The following is a 17677-nucleotide window of genomic DNA, read 5'->3' on the forward strand; positions in this document are numbered from 1 at the left end:
CACATCCATACATGACTATTGGAAAAACCATAGCCTTGACTAGACTGACCTTTGTTGGCAAAGTAATGTCTCTGCTTTTCAATATGCTATCTAGGTTGGTCATAACTTTTCTACCAAGGATTAAGAGTCTTTTAATTTCATGGCTGCGTCTAGAGGCCCAGCTATTTCCTCACCCCCGAGTTTGCTAAATTCCCTATTTATAAACAAGGTAATACTTTTGTTTTCAACGCAGCCTTTACCCTAACAGAAACATGCAGCTTTTGCAGCTAAATCATAATTTTCCCACCACCCCTGGGATGGCCATACCTCTCTCTGGCGTAAGTGGCATGTGAAAGGTGGGTATCCAGAAGAGAACAACCTCTAACTGCAATTAACCTGCACACTAAACTATGTTCTGCCAAGGGAGGCTCTGGAGGGAGGGGACGGTTGGAGCAATCAGGGCGGTGGGATCTGAGGTTGAGCCGAGTCTCTGGAAAGTAGGCCACAGACTTCTCAGGGCCAACCCAAGGCTAAGTGACCATGTCTGGGACCCTTGCACCTAAGAAGGCCACCCATCAGAGTACCTGAAGGGGGCTTGCTTTCCATCTCTCCAGGGGCTTTCTGGTGGAGAGGGGAGGCTCAGGGCTGATGGTTGCAGCCCTTGATGGGGAGAAGACACCAGCTGCACTCTTCTCCCTGGAGTCTGTCCAGCTGGGGATGCTGCTGGCAGCCTGATGGGAGATTTGTACCCTTGGAATGACCAGCAGAGAGACACTGGTTTGCTTCTTATGACTCAGTCTCTACAGAATAACAAGATCTTTAAATAATGCTAATTAAATTGTGTCACTCCCTGGGTTAAAATCTTCATGGACTCTCATTAGATTAAAACTTTAACTTCTTTCCTTAACAAAGGCCCACAAATTCTTCTACTACTTTCCCCATCACTCACTTGGCTCCTGCCCCACTGGTTCTTGCACAGAACACACTCCTGCTATTTTCTTGTCCATGAGATGTATGCTCTTCAACAGCAGAGATCTTTGTCTTGCTCACCACTGCATCCTAGCTTCAGAATAGTGCCTGACTAATAGTATAGGCTCAAGAAATGCTTGTTGCATAAATTTAATTCTTTAATCTATTTAAGCTTTGTTGTGTGAAATGAGATAGAAATCAACTTTTACTTTTCTCAGACTGTCCTAATTCCATTTATATATTATCTATCCTTTTACCAGTAACTTGAGATGCTACCTCCATCAGCTACTTATTACTGATATACATACTTAGGGTGGGTTTGAGTTTTCTAGTCTATTATACTGACAGTTTAACGTTGTATTGGTTTCACTGTTTTAAATGTAGTAATTTTAAGTTTCAGTGTCCATCTGTACTACCTCTTACACTTATCCCTTCTCCCCCTTAGTAATTACCCACTTTCAAGATTTTCTTGGATAGTCTCACCATTTTTCTCTCTATAATTTTGACAATTGTGACATTGTTTATATGTTACTTTGTGGAGAACTGCAGTCTTTAAAGTCTCATGAACAGTGTATTAGATTTTCTATTTCCCTATACTCCATTGCATAATGTCAATTAAAAATTCTTTGTTAATCTACTAGCTTCACCAATTTTTTTTTCCTTTTTATATTGAAATTTTTGACTCAGCTGAAATTTACTTTGGTGTGAGAGGTGAAACGCAGATTCAACTTCACATTTCCTCCAAATGGTAAGCCAGTTACCCCAATATGATTTATTGAGTAATCTATCTTTCTGTCTGAAATATTCTTTATCATATACTAAATATATATATATACACACACACAAACACTATGAATTTTTGATAGTGAGCAGAGCTAGTTTCTCATCACTATTCTTTTTCATATCCCCCTCTCAGACATTCTTTCCTGTTAAACATTTTTTTAGGACTTACCTGGTGGTCCAATGGCTAAGACTCCACACTCCCAATGCAGGGGGCCTGGGTTCGATCCCTGGTCAGGGAACTAGATCTCACATGCCTCAACTAAGCCCCGACACAGCCAAACAAATAAAAAATATTAAAAAAATTTAAATTGCATTTTAGAATCATTCCCTTGTAACACTCCACTCCTCTCTCCAAACCATGTTGTATTTTATTTCATTGACTTTGCAGTGGACACAGGGAGAAACCACATTTTGACAATATCAACCTTCCATACGTAGTACAATTTTAAATGTCATCTTCTGTGACTCTCCTTAGGGATTTATTTTTCCATTATGTTTGGTTATTGCTGGCATATAGAAAAGCTGTTGGGTTCTATGTATTCATTTCTAAGACTACTGGAACAAAGTACAGTGGCTTGAAACAACCAAAATTTATTGTCTTACAGTTCTGGAGGCTAGAAGCCTGGATCAAGCTGTTGCCAGAGCCATACACTCTCCAAGGACCTAAGGGAGAATCTGTTTCATGCCTTTCTCACAAGAGGCTGGTGGCATCTTACTCTTCCTTGGCTTGTAGCAGCATAACTCCACTCTCTGCCTGTGCCATCCTGTGGCCTTCTCACGGTATGTCTTCACATTGTCTCATTAGGGCATCAGTCAGAATAGACTAAGGGCCTACCCTGTTCTCCAGCCTGACCTCACCTGAACTGATGAAATCTGCAAGGACCCTCTTTCCAAATGAGGTCATAATCTAAGTTCCTGGGGGTCAGGATTTCAACGTATCTTTTTGAAGCACATAATTCAATCCCTACCAATTTTATACATTCATTTTGTAGCTACCTACTTTAATTTCCTCATCGCTTCAGTTATTTTACAGACAATGCTCTTGTGTTTTCCTGGTACACATCAACTGCGTATCATGGAAGTGATACTTTTTTCCCATTTGTTTACTTAATTCTTTATGCTAAACTCATTGGCTGGTACTTTATCATACCTAGTCAAAAGTATTCTCATCTGTAAAATTTCCGCTTCATTGTATTTAAAACTTGAACTTGACTACTACTGAAGTGAAACATTAAAAAAAAAACCTATTCGTGTTTATTATTTTATGAACTGTTTTCATCCTTTATCTTTTACACTACAAATTTTTTCTTATTAATTTGAAAAGTCTTTTTGTGTTTTAAAAATATTAACCTTTTGGGATTTCTCTGCTGGTCCAGTGGTTAAGACTCCTTGCTTCCAATGCAGGGGGTATGGGATCAATTCCTGGCTGGGGAAGTAAGCTCCCACATGTCACATGGTGCATCCAAAATATTAAAAATATTAGCCTTTGGTGACACATATTGCCCTCAAGACTTGGAAATCACCTTGTCAACTATCCAGCTGCCAAAAGAAAGCACAAAAAATGTAAGAAAGGTGTAGATCCACTGAAACATAATAAATTAATTGTACCTTTCTGTGCAACAGTCTAATACGTGAACAAATACCTCTCATAAGAGCAGTAAGAACCAACAGTGGAGTGCAGTGTAGATTTTTATGAAGCACTCTTGAAAATTTCAAGTACACTAATACTTGTTTCATAGTGCACCATTTCTAAACCATTCAATTTCTTTCCAGCTAAAGCACTCAAAAGAGTCTCAAGGACTAAATTACCTGATTAACCCTTTAATGCCAAATACTTACGTCACAGCTCTTGTTCACACACTATCAAGTTTACACTGATATCTAAAGGCCCTAACTCACCATCAAAGAAAGTATTCATCTGTCCTTGGTTTATGTAAATGACCAAATAATAAGATTTAAGTGATAACCAGCTGTTAGATATGTCCTTATTAAATTTGATAGGATTTTTTAAAAGCCAAGTAATGTAATGAAGTTTGCAAAGTAATTTAGATTAACCAGGTTTGACTGCTCAATTTGGAAGTGATTCAGTGCACAGGTAGAGGCATAGACACAATTTTTAAACATTAGGCTTTGACCGTCCCTCACCAGAGATTCAAGAGAAGTGAAACCAACATTACTTTAGCCAGGTTTCATTACTCATAAACACGTGCTTATCTTAGCAGTTAAAAAAATCCTCCCCACAAGTTCCATTCCTTCCGAAGGATCTGTTTACATGACTTATCCAGAAAGTACAAAATAGGATAAGTGGAGGACAACCTAGTTCTTGACATGTTAGTACTTATCCAAAACGTATATGTCCCAAAAGCCCAGACAGGAAGTTCCTGTCCAGGACTTTGAGAGATAGCCAAGAACGTCCAAGTGAAAATTGGGAATATTCTCAATGGCGTTAAAACCAGCCTGGATTTGGTCACTTTACTCATTTTGCATGTTATATGTCTATTTATTTATCCTACATACATTCTTCGGAGAAGGCAATGGCACCCCACTCCAGTACTCTTGCCTGGAAAATCCCATGGACAGAGGAGCCTGGTAGGCTGCAGTCCATGGAGTCACTAAGAGTCGGGGCACGACTGAGCGACTTCACTTTCACTTTTCACTTTCATGCATTGGAGAAGGAAATGGCAACCCACTCCAGTGTTCTTGCCTGGAGAATCCCAGGGACGGGGGAGCCTGGTGGGCTGCCGTCTATGGGGTTGAGTTGCACAGAGTCGGACACGACTGAAGTGACTTAGCAGCAGTAGCAGCAGCGTGTACATTCTTATTTACTTAGAAATGACGTGCCCTTTGTTGTATAGAAAAACATGGAAACATTAGGTTTACTTACTTGATTTTGCCCCTTGTCTTCGTTTTGCCTGTCTAATCTATGGATGCCACTGTACTGGTCTGTGCAAGGACAAGGGCATTTAACAAACGTTAAGTGATTACATATTACCGTGACACTTCATGCCTGCACCGTGTAAATCGGTAGCACACATTCACTGAGACAACTGCTTTGAGATCTAAGAAACTGAAAAAGATATATACCAAAGAAGTTTATATAGCTATACATTGTTTATGCATCTATATAAAATAATGTGTTTCTTATTGTGCTTTGTGGTCAAAACAATAGAAAAGCATTCTATTAATGTGTTTTGTCTATGATGAGATATAATCCTCCAGAGCATTCTCTGTCTCATTCTACATGTTGGACAGGCTTCCTCTGTGGCTCAGGTGGTAAAAGATCTGTTAGCAATGCAGGAGACCCGATGTTAGACATGTTCTTGCTTTTCACTTTTTCTACAAATGTTTATTGAGCAGCTGCTATGTTAATTAGAGGTCTTAGTTTAGGAAATTTCTACTTATTGTTACACAAATAGAAGATTTTAAATAAAAGCTTAAAAACAAGTTAATGCTTAATCGATTATAACTGCTCTTAATGTGCCTCTTGGCCACAAGAACAACTGGACCATGTCAACAATTCTCAGAATGTTTTAATGAATTTAAAAACTCAATATGCTAAAAGCAAAAACACAAGCCTGAAACCAAAAAGCTTCCACCTGTTCTTAACACCAAACCACAAGATAATCTAAGGAGTTCAATTCTCCTGATCCTTAAATCTCTAATACTGAATCTTAGTATAAAATTTTACATTGTAATTACAGTTTTTATTTCCTCACCCTTCCCCTCTTCTACCTCAAATACTTTAAAATGGCATGTAATATGTTTTAAAATGATGACATTTCAATTTAGAAATGCTTCAGATATATGCTATTCTCTGATGAAGTAATTTTCTAAATGAGTGAAAGTTTTATTTTATAAATGATACATTCTATGCTTTTAAACAGAGCAGGCTTTAGAAATAATATTAAAGAATAGTATTATTTTTCTCTTCTCTGATCTTTTTCAGATTCAATAAATGTTAGTTTCTAGTTATCATCTGCAACTTCCAAAATCTGATCAACCATATTATAAGTATGTATTTTATAGCAGCAAAAATTCATTTTCTTTTTTTTCAATTATGAGTTTTAAAGTATAAATGTATTACTATTTTGGTTCATTAGATCATGGTTCATGTTAGGTTGGTGACATAAGGCCCATACATATTTTCTAGAAATATAATAAAACAAGTATCATATATTTTTAAAAAATAAGCTCAAAAGATTAAGTTATAGGTTTACAATAGTACTAGGAAAAAGCTTTGTGATGCAACAATACCCTTTTCTAGTCAATCAAGATAATTCAGGTTTGGCTGGACCAGTGCATGCTGTAGCTGAGCTTGAACCTTCCCAATTCTGTTCGGTGATGTCACATTAGTCACTTGAAATTGGTCACAGTGGGAGTATTTACACTACAGAAAAGAGCAAAAGCTATAAATCAGAGGTTCCCTTTCCATTTAACATTTCCCAGCATGGTACAACATTTATTTATTTATTTCCCAGTACTGGCAACATTTATTATTCCTTTAAAACACAATTCAATTCTTTATTATTCATAAACATTTTATTCTTAAAGATTTAAATGGTTGATGTTTTCTGTATACATTTTTCTGGGAAAAGATTTAAGTGTTTCCTATTAGTTCATAGTAATGGAAATGCTGGACTTTCACTGTGAAGAAATAAATATGTAAGGCTGCATCCATAGAGAAGTCCTTACTTTTCCTTTTTTTAGTCTTCTGGCCGTGCCACGGGGCATGGGGGATGGCCTTAGTTCCCCAACGTGAACCAAACCCTCACCCGTTGCCTTGGAAGCATGGAGTCTGAACCACTGGACTGCCAGGGAAGTCCCGCGTTGTTACTTTCTTATCTGGGAGTTGTATGCTACTCAGAATAAAATACTCAAAATTTGGATATTTATCTTAGAAGAAAAAATCACCTTGTTTTTAATTTAATTCACGCTTAAGCAGCAAAACATCTAGACTTTAAATAGAACCTAACAGATTTTAATTCTCTGTCAAAAATGGCTATGACTTAATGCTAAAAGGTTAATTAAAATACTCTGTAAAGTATGAAAGAAGCAATTTTATTAGATGAACTCATTTATTTGACACATTAAATTAGGCAAAGAAAAATATATGCACTGCATAAAAAGAATCACATTTTCATACTACTTGAACACATAGCAGTGGTCAAAAATAATGAATTGTGGAATGGATCCTAGGATTGCAAAAAATACCCTGTACAGAAAAATTCAGGCTTCTAACTTCACTGAATCCAGTACTAAACGTGCCTCCTTATATTCCTCAGCTTCTTCCAAGTCTTTTTCACTCTCCTGAAATTAAATGTAATAAAAATTAGGTTTATTCTTCTTGAACTTCAGTACTAATTACTCAGATATTACAAACTATCAAGATAAGCAGCTCAAAAATTAAAACAATATATATTTTTTATATATTGTTATACATAATATACAATATTGTATATTCTTATATAATAAGCAAAAAACATGGTCATCTAAAGCCACTTACAGTAAGTAATTAAAACCTCAGAAAAAAATTAAAACATTGTATCTCACTTTATTAACACAATAAAATGGGGTTATTATTAATGCACTAATAGTAAAAAAATTATTTACTAATGCATTACATACATGATGACACTCAGACCGAAATAATCCTACAGCTACTCACAATGACAAAGAAGGCTACAGGTGTCACACTAGAGTTAAGTACAGTCTTTGAATCAGAAAAGTGAACTGTCTTCTTATTGATGAGTATTATATACCCTACTACATGGAAACAACAGCTTTCAGTTTCTGACATGTAAAGACCGAGTTCTTCCTTGGTATATCATACACAAAACCATTATTTAATTGTAACAGATAAATGAAATAATGTAAGTTAATGAGCATAGAGTATAGCAAATTTTGTTTGATTTTTTAGTAAACAAAGCTATGGTCAGCAATTCAGGTCACGCAATAAAGGATGAATATATACAAACAGCTAGAGGGAAGAGGAGATAAAGTGTGTGTACGTGTATTTAATATGAAATTTTAAAGGAAAAATGACTGAGGATTTGCTTAATTCAGACTACAGGTAAGAATTTCTTAAACTTCTCTATTACACTTGAACACACCTTTGTTCTCTGTTAGAACATATAAGCCCTTCGAGGGTACAGACATTGCTGAATATATGCTCACACACAAATATATCATCCAAAGACAATACAATTTTTTAAGCAGTTTTTATTACTTTCTTGGTTACTACATTCATGAGAGAAAAAAGCATTTCAATTGTCAGGAGATACAAATGATGCTTCTGTTCCGGGTAATATTTTAATAGAGTAATTATTTCCAGCTTTCATTATTTCACCTCTTTTATTTTAAAAATTTAGCTTCATTTTGGCTTTGAAGAGAGTTATCCTGCTTTTAAAAGGTTTCTACAGATAAATATGAGTTCTGTTTCAAAAGTAAAGTAAAATGTGAGTATTTCTCTGTTTTGTTTTTTCTACAGACTTAGTCCTGATATTATTTTGGTGGGAAAACAAATCTCATTCTCTTTCCAAGAATATATACATATGATCAACCTGAAAAAGCCTCACTATGTTTGACGTATAGGAAACAACTATGAACAGGAGACAGCTATGTAGCTGGTAATTAATATTAGCTCAAGAACTAGAAACTAAAGGTTAATAAAGGAAATGACAGAAATCAAACTATCATCAAATAGCAATAATAACTGGCTTGTATACAGTATTCTGCTTTTATCTTTTTTAAAAAATATAAAAAAGAACTTCTCATTTTTCTTAGAATCCCTTTTTAAAATGATTCTGCTACTATATCACAAGACATTTATACTAGCAAGTATGATAAAGAGTGTTACCAGCTCCAAGTTAATATGAAAGGACTGCCTATATATTACCATACAGGGTTTTCTTTCCTCTCTCAAATCGTTTTAGGTTTGAATTGGGAAGAATTCCAAATCCTTTGTAAAACAGCCTAAATTCATTTGAAACATCTGGATCTTTTAAAACATCAAACAGAATACTTACATTTAATGTATTAAAAAAGATCTTTATGTGTGAAAATCGAATCATTCAAGATACTGCTGGACAATATTAGTACTATGAATACCATGATAACTCAAATATATTTCAACTCAGTTTAAATGAATACAGTGAATATGCTGACACAGTACTTTTACTGAAAGCATAACTTAAACACGACTTAAACTCCATTAATTATTTAAAAATACACTGAGCAAGTAAACAAAATGTCACCAACTAGTTTTCAGTGTCAAAGAGTTAAAATTTTGGCCTTTGATGTATTAGACTGAAAAAACATTGAAACATAAGACAGAGAAGTACTACTTACTAATAACTGCAGAAGATCAGTGTGTGCCGCTTCCAACCTGCGCTGGCAGTCTGGAATCATCATCCGGGACTCCTGCAGGATCTCGGCCTGTAACGAAACAACCTATGAGACACGCAGAGATGGCAGAACTTACACATTTAGCTCACACCTCTGAAAATATACAAAATGATTTAGAGAAATCAGAAAAAAATTATGGTTATGTTAAATGGTTCAATATTTTAATTTTAATTGTGTTTAAAAAAGAATGACTATCAAGAATGACTATCAAACTGTAAAATATACAAAGTACAAGTTTTCGATCTAAACCTTTTCGGTAATCACCTTCTCACGCTAAGTAAAAATTAACTCTGAAAGCTTTTCATAGAGCATTTATTTAAAAAGGTTATTTAAAATAAACTGTTTCTCCTGCTGTCACAAAGCACCGTTATCCAAAATGGGATCAGCTGGTTATATAAATATCTCCTGCATCTTTTGAGTAATAAAGAAAAACAGTGCTCAGATAATATCACATGGAGATAATTACTGCATGAAAAAAGTTATTGAGTTATTGATCACATCGTGTGCACACTGCAGGAGGTTCTAACTGAAAGACAGAGGTGAGGAAAAATGAAAAGCAAAGACCAGCAGGTTCATATTTCTGATGCTTATCATGCATAAAAAGTTATTACTTATCCCTGTGCTTCATTTTAGGGGAGAGATTATTCTCCCCATGCAGTTTGATCCAAATTACCAACCAGGCACCCCTCTGAATCTGAACTTCTACTTCTCCCAAAGACAGACACTACAGAATTAAACACAGGAATCTTTATTTTGGAGGATATTTCTTGACTTAAAAATTCACCATTTGAAGCTGGACTATAATATATCAAATCATAAAAAGAAGAAAAAAAATCAAATGGATGAATGGGAAACCCAATCAGTAAGAGGGTAAATATATTAGTATCAGATGTTGGACCTCAAATAAGTCTTTTTCCCAAGGAAATATGAAGCTTTATCTCCTTAAACTAGTCTTAGAAAGAGACACAGAGATCAATGAAACATTTATTTCCAAAGAGTAATGTTTGGTCAAATACCTTTGGTTAAATGGCTACAAAATCTTGATCTTTAACCTAGAAGCTTTATTATCTCACATTAAAAACAAATGACATAATTTAATGGTAACCATAATCCTATTATACTCTAATAGCAACTTTAATGAATCCCACTGCCTTCTTCCTTTTCCCAAAAGTTTTATCATTGTTCACAATATAAATAAAAATTAAAATTATAATATACAACAATGCTCTCTATCCACATCTCTTTTCTTAGGTGAAATCTCTTGCTGAACTTGTAATTCTTTTGCTAATAAGGCACATGTTGAAAATTCCAAACACAGGATCATGACTTTATTTTATAGCTATTCACACCATACCATGGCAATTCAATCATTGCCATTAATCTATTTTTGAGGACTTCCCTGGTGGCTCAGACTGTAAATAATCTGTCTACAATACGGGGGACCTGGATGCGACCCTAAGTTGGGAAGACCCCCTGGAGAAGGAAATGGCAACCTACTCCAGTATCTTGCCTGGAGAATTCCATGAACAGAGGAGTCTGGTCCATAGGGTTGCAAAGAGTTGGACACGACTGAGCCACTAACAATTTATTTTTGTGTGTCTGGTTAGTTTGAATACATGTGAAAAGTCAGTGACAGGACATTTAATTGGGTAAGGAATTCATATTTTCTCTCCTATGGACCCCCCTAGTTTATAGGAATTAAATAAGATGAAACAAATATAAAGAATTGGGTCAAACACATGATAAGCCAAAATGTATACTTATAAAATTTATTTGGCAAGCTTTAGTGTTGTTACTGAAATGAACTTTAAACAATGCTGTCCAAAGTACCTTCTATTCATTACTGTTCTATATCCCTCAGTTAATCAAATAGGATTTTGACTTAAGAAGGGCCAAAGCTCAGTCTCTCCCATATATCAGCCTCATTTCATACAATAAGCTTACTATATAGTTGCAGGATGTCAGGTACAGGGGATATAAATATGAAAAAGAGAAGGCCTCATCCTCCAATCCATATGGGAGAATAAACATGAAAATAAACACTTAACACTGCTTCACTGTACTTCACACAGTACAGTGATAACTATGGTTTGGGATCCATAAACCACATCTTTATCAAGGCCACAAATCATATACTTCATATAATTTCAACAGTGAATTACAATTGTCAGGAATAATTTAAAAAGACAGTATATAAGGTATGACAATACAGTAAAAACACCCCTCAAAACACGTGAATAAATGAAAAAAGTATTACCATTCAAAGTGTTCTTTTTGGAAGTAGTCAAATGAATGGTGCCTCTGTTTAAGATATCTGGATAAACTGTCAGTTTATTTTAGTGCTGATATGACAAGACTGAGTTTAACTAAGGATCCTGGGGGAAGCTTAGCAAGACTCATTGTAACAGTGAATAAACCACTGAACTAAAATATTATCAGTTTCTGTCATAATCAAACATACATACATTGGAAAGGAAAAACCTATTAGCAGATCTTTAATTTTTCAAAGAGAAGAGTGTGTGAAATAACCTAGCCAGTGGTTTCTAGCTCCTTTAATGATCCAGATCATTTATGCAGGGCTGGCTATACCTATAATAATCTATAGACAGTCTAATGTTAAGATACTGGCTGCTTCTGGAACCAATGGTAACTGTATTAGTTTGTCAAATTGAGCTCTAAGAGTAGTTCAGAGATTACTGGAACAATGGTTAAGTCTCTTCTTTCATATGGTGCTAAAATGGTAATGTGATAATAAACAAGTTAAGAAACCTATTTGATGAAGAAAAAAAACAGTAACTATGTGAGGTGATGGATATGTTAAGTAGCGTGAATATGGTAGATATTTTAAAAGGTAAATGTACATCAAACCATCAAGCTACCCACCTTAAGTATATACATTTTAATTTTACCTCAATAAAACTGGGGAAAAAGATATCTAAGAAACAGAAACAGAGTTAGAAAGGACATAACCACATCTGGGATGTCATCCAGTCTAGTGTCCTCAATTTACAAACAATAAAGCCGACTCTGAGTGTGATCAGCTGGTTAACCGGCTGTGAGTTACAGCCCGATTTCAGCTCCAGCGTGTGCGTTCGCAGCGCCGGCAGTCAGCAGCCGAGACAGAGCCCATGGCGTCACCTCCTTGTTTTCCTGCCCATGAGCAGGCACCTCCCACAGTGAATTTGGTCTGGCACTATGAAACCAACAGGATGTGGCAGAAGGGGCATTCTGAAACTGAAGACCTGAAGCTGCATCTTAAGAAGCCCTGTAGCTTCTACATGGATCTCTTGGAATGATCACTTTGGGAAACACTTCTCTTAGGACCCAGTCACCATGCCATGAAGCAGACACACAGACAGACAGAAAGAAAAAGTTCATTTGACTTGTGTTTTGTGGTTATTGATGAATGGTTAAGGATGAAAGAAGAATCCTATGAGTCAAAAATAATCTGGGCTCTAAGCACTGACATACCAATAATTACTTAAACATGAATGGTCTAAATTTACCAGCTAAAAACAGGTCTACAAGAAACTCACTTCAAATGAAAGAGATAGGTTAAAAAAAGAATAGAAAAAAGATATACCATGCAAACATTAAAAAAAAGAAAGACAGGAGTGACTATATTCATATTGGATTCATACTGGATAAAATAGACTTAAGAGTAAAAAATTATGAGGGACACAGAGGGATACTACATAATGATAAAATGATCAATCCATCAAGAAAACACAGTGATCCTAAATGTGTATATACTAAAAAAGAGCTTCAAAACACATGAAACTAGACACAATAAAGCTAAAAGGAGAGACAAAGCCACAAATACAGCTGAGGATTCCAATACTCCAGTTTTAGCAAATGACAGAAGTACTAGAGAAAAAAAAAGATAGCAAAGATATAAAAGAACCCAGTAACACCATCAAAAGATATAATTGACATTTATAGAACACGCTACACCTATGAAACAAAAATACAAATTCTTTTCAAGCACCTATGAAACATTTTCTATAGTACACTATGCTGCTACTGCTGCTAAGTCGCTTCAGTCGTGTCCAACTCTGTGCGACCCCATAGACGGCAGCCCACCAGGCTCCCCCGTCCCTGGGATTCTCCAGGCAAGAACACTGGAGTGGGTTGCCATTTCCTTCTCTAATGCATGAAAGTGAAAAGTGAAAGTGAAGCTGCTCAGTCGTGTCTGACTCTTCACGACCCCAGGGACTGCAGCCCACCAGGCTCCTCCGTCCACGGGATTCTCCAGGCAAGAGGACTGGAGTGGGTGCCACTGCATCCTGGACCAAAAGGAGCAAACACAAAATGAACAAACACCTCAGCCAATTTAAAAGTACTGACATAAAACAGTACATGTCTGACTATAATGGAATAAAATTAGAAAACGGTAACAGAAAGACAGCAGGACAACCTGTAAACATTTACAAATTAAACAACATACTTCCAAATAACTAACGGGTCACAACAAGGAAGTCTCTAAGGAAACAGAGAAATACATAGATAAATGAAAACACAACATATTAAAATTTCTGGGATTTTCAGATAAAGCAATGCTGAGAGGGAAATTTAGAGCACTAAATGCTTAGATTCGTAAAGAGGAAAGATCTCAAATTAAACAGCTAAGTTTTTACTTCAGGAACTTAGAAAAAGAAGAGCAAGATAAACCTATAGAAGCAGAAGAAAGGAAATAACAAACACAAGAACAGAAATCAATAAAATGAAAAATAGAAAGAGAACAGAGGGGAAAAAAGCAATGAAACAAAGCTTTATTTGTGGTATAGACTTCTAGTTAAGACTGACAAATATTAAGTAAAAAGGCACAAATTGCCACTATCAGTAACAAAAGAGAGAATGTCAGTACAGATCTCACAAACAACAAAATGAGAAAAAAAATGCTAAAAGTAATTTTATAATGCTCACAAATGTTCATAATGCTCAGTAATGTTCATAATGCTCATAAATTCAACCACTTAGAAGACACGGACCAGTTCCTTGAAAACTATAAACCACCAAAACTCAACAGATAAACTGAACAGTTCTATAATTATTAAATAAGTCAAATTTTTAATTAAAAAGTTCTTGAAAAAGAGCTCTCTAAGCCTAGATGCTTTCACTGAACAATGTTTTCAAATATTTAAACACTTAACACCAATTTTATACAAATCTTTTAAGAAAAAAGAGGGAACACTTCCCAACTTAATAAAAAAAGCTTCAGACCATTATTTCCCATAAACTTAGATGCAAAAATCCTCAATAAAATACTAGCAATTTAAATCCAAGAATTAAGAGAATTATATAACACAATTAAGGTTGGTTCAATATTTAGAAATTAATCCATGTAATTCACAGTTTCAACAATCCAAAGAAGAAAACTCATGTGCTCTTACCAAATGACACAGAAGAAGCATTTGACAAAACCCAATACCTATTCATGACAAAAATACTGAACAAAACTATAAACAAAGAACTTTCTCAACTTGAAAAAGACCATGTACAAAACCCCTATAGTTAACATTTACATAATGGTAAAAAACTAAATGCTATCCCCTTAAGACTGAGAACAAGATAAGTACGTTTACTCTCCTATTAAACATAGCACTGTAAGCTCCAGCCAGAGCAACAAGGCAAGAAAAATAAATAAAAGACATACAGATTTAAAAGAAGTGAAACCATATGTAGTGTTAGCCGCTCAGTCGTGTCCAACTCTTTGTGATTCTATGGACTGTAGCCCACCAAGTTCCTCTGTCCATGGGATTTTCCAAGCAAGAATACTGGAGTGGGTTGCCATTTCCTCCTCCAGGGGATCTTCCCAACCCAGGGACTGAACCCACGTCTCTTACATCTCATGAATTGGCAGGTAGGTTTTTTACCACTGGTGCTACCTGGGAAGCCCCAAATGAAACTGTCCTTATTTGCAAATGACAAGATTGTTATGTAGAAAGTCAGAAGGAATCCACCCAAAACTCCCAGAACTAATCCGTGAAGTCAGCAAAGTCAAGGTTGCAGGTTTTAAGATCAACACACAAAAGACTGCACTTTTATATCTAATAACAAATATAGCATTGGTAAGTGAAACTAAAAACAATACCATTTATAATACCCTCAAAAAAAATGAAATACTTAGGTTTAAATCTAACAAAACATGTATAGGATCTGTATGCTGAAAAGTACAAAATATTGGGTTGACCAAAATGTTCGTTTGGAAAAACCCAAATAAACCTTTTGGCCAACCCAATTCTAAGAAAGAAATGAGACCTAAATTAACTGGAGAGACTTACCATGTTCACTGACTGGAAGATTCAACATAGTAAAGACATTAATTCTCCCCAAGTTGATCTCCAGGTTTAATGGAGATCATTATTTTAAAATTTTTATGGAAAGGCAAAAAAATTAGAATAGGAGAAATAATTCTGAGAGAAAAAGAAGCAAGTGAGAGGGCTCACTCTTCCCAGTGTGAAGATGGTGTGGTACTGGTAGAGTTAGACACAGATTCATGGACCAGAAGAGAACCCGAAAATAGATCCACACAAACAAGTCCCCCTGGTTTCTGACAAAGGAACAAAAGCATTTCCGTGGAGGAAGGATATAACCCTTTCAACAAATGCTGCTGGAACTGGGCACTCAGGCAAAAAGATGAATCTTTAACTAAACCTCACACCTTACATGGGCTTCCCTGGTGGCTGAGACCATAAAGAATCCGCCTGCAATGCTGGAGACCTGGGTCTGATCCCTGGGTTGGGAAGATCCTATGAAGGAGGGCATGGCAGTCTACTCCCAGTATTCTTGTCTGCAAAATTCCCATGGACAGAGGAGCCTGGTGGACTACATTCCATGGAGTCACAAAGAGTTGGGCACGACTGAGCGACTAAGCACACACACACGTATACCTTAAATAAAAACTAACTCAAACTCAATTGAAGCCGTGAATGTAAGAGATAAATAAAACCACACAACTTTTAGAAAATAAGAAAATCTTCATGACCAAAGTCTAGCCAAAGAGGCCTTAGATTTGACATCAAAAGTATGATTCACAAAAGGGTACATTAGCTGTAAAGGAGACGTTCTCAAAGTTAAAGACTGTTGGTCAATAAAAGATTGTATTAAGAGGGTAAAAAGACAAAATAAGGACTAAAAGAAAATATCTGAAAACTGTATATCCAACAAAGGCATTTATCTAGAAAATATTAAAAATCCTCAAAACTGAAAGAAACAAAATATCTAATTAGAAAATGAGCAGAAATCATGGATAGACATTTCACTGAAGAGAATATACAGATGGGCAATAAGCAAATGAGAAGTTCTATACTATTAGTCATTAGGGAAATTCAAATTAAAAGCAAAATCAGCTGTCACTATACACTAATCACGTAGATGTGACGGGTAAATGTCAAAATTAAAATGGTGAAAACACCAGTGATAACACAAGGACTGCCCTGGTGGTCCAGTGGTTGAGAGTCCGCCTGCCAATGCAGGGGAGACAGGTTTGACCCTGGTCCAGGAGGGTTTTGCATGCCACGGGGCAATTAAGGCCACGCAGCACACCTGCTGTGCAGCGCTTTAGAATCTGCACACGGCAACTGCAGAAGCCGAGAGCCCTGTGCTCCACTCAAGAGAAGCCACCACAGTGAGCGCCTGCACACGCCAAGGGAGAGAAGCCCCGCTCACTGCAGCTAGCGGGAGTCTGGGGCAGCAATGAAGACCTGGCACAGCCAAAAAGAAACAAAATTTAAAAAACAATAGTGATGACACCAAATGCTGGCAAGGATGTGGAGAAGTCAAACCATCAAAGATGACCGACAGAAACATAAAATGATACGAATACAGCCACTCAGAAAAGATCTTGGTAGTTTCTTTTAAAGCAAAAAATGTACTAACATAACCCAGAAATTACCTGGGCATTTATCTCAAAAAATGAAAACTCATGTTCATGTAAAAATTAAGTATGATGAGGAAGGTGGAGGAAAAGAGGAGTATCATAAGCAGAAGAAGGCTAACATCAGTATTCGGTTAACTTCTGAATATTGTGTTATACTTTTTAGCAGAGAACAAAGGACAGCAGAATGACTCTTTGGTATTGTGGCTTGCTAGGGCCCTGAAACTTCTGCCTAGTTTACTTTAAAAGAACCAAAATGAGGCCTACTCCAGGAGAGAACAATTTTGGTAATCAATTTCAGGTAAGAAGTTTGACAGGGACAGCACTGTATGTGTATGTTATAAAATAGGGCTGGTTCAGAAGATTCAGGAAAGCCAGAGCAAATGGAACCAAGTGAGAGTCAAGCCAAGACAGTGAGAAGTGATTGCAGACGGCATTTAGCTCAGAAAAGGAGGAAATACAGGGAAAACAGGAAAGAACCCACAAAATCTGGCATTTGGCTCTCTTGCTATTTCTTATGAGGGGCGTCAGCAAATGTCAAGAAGCAACGACTGGCCTTAAAGCAGTAGGCAAGTAGGGACAGAGCAGTGCTTCTGGCAGCGCAACTCCCCTCGCATGGAGAAAAACAAATGGCTGCACAAACCGCACAGGCGCTAGGGAAAG

The 17677-nt window shown here is 36.3% G+C and overlaps 1 protein-coding gene across 1 annotated transcript in view; it reads right to left on the bottom strand.

The window, feature by feature from the left end:
- Window positions 1-6768: 6768 nt before the first annotated feature.
- TBCA (tubulin folding cofactor A) overlaps window positions 6769-17677 on the bottom strand; it is an 81195-nt gene continuing 70286 nt past the window's right edge. The window contains exons 3-4 of the mRNA XM_027552927.1: window positions 9079-9165; window positions 6769-7038 (exon numbers count right to left, since the gene is read on the bottom strand). Coding sequence (XP_027408728.1) covers window positions 6958-7038; window positions 9079-9165 — 168 coding nt within the window. The 3' untranslated portion in view covers window positions 6769-6957. The remainder of the gene's footprint in view (window positions 7039-9078; window positions 9166-17677) is intronic.

The sequence above is a fragment of the Bos indicus x Bos taurus genome, chromosome 10 (genome assembly GCF_003369695.1).
Source record: "Bos indicus x Bos taurus breed Angus x Brahman F1 hybrid chromosome 10, Bos_hybrid_MaternalHap_v2.0, whole genome shotgun sequence".
NCBI classification, from domain to species: domain Eukaryota; kingdom Metazoa; phylum Chordata; class Mammalia; order Artiodactyla; family Bovidae; genus Bos; species Bos indicus x Bos taurus.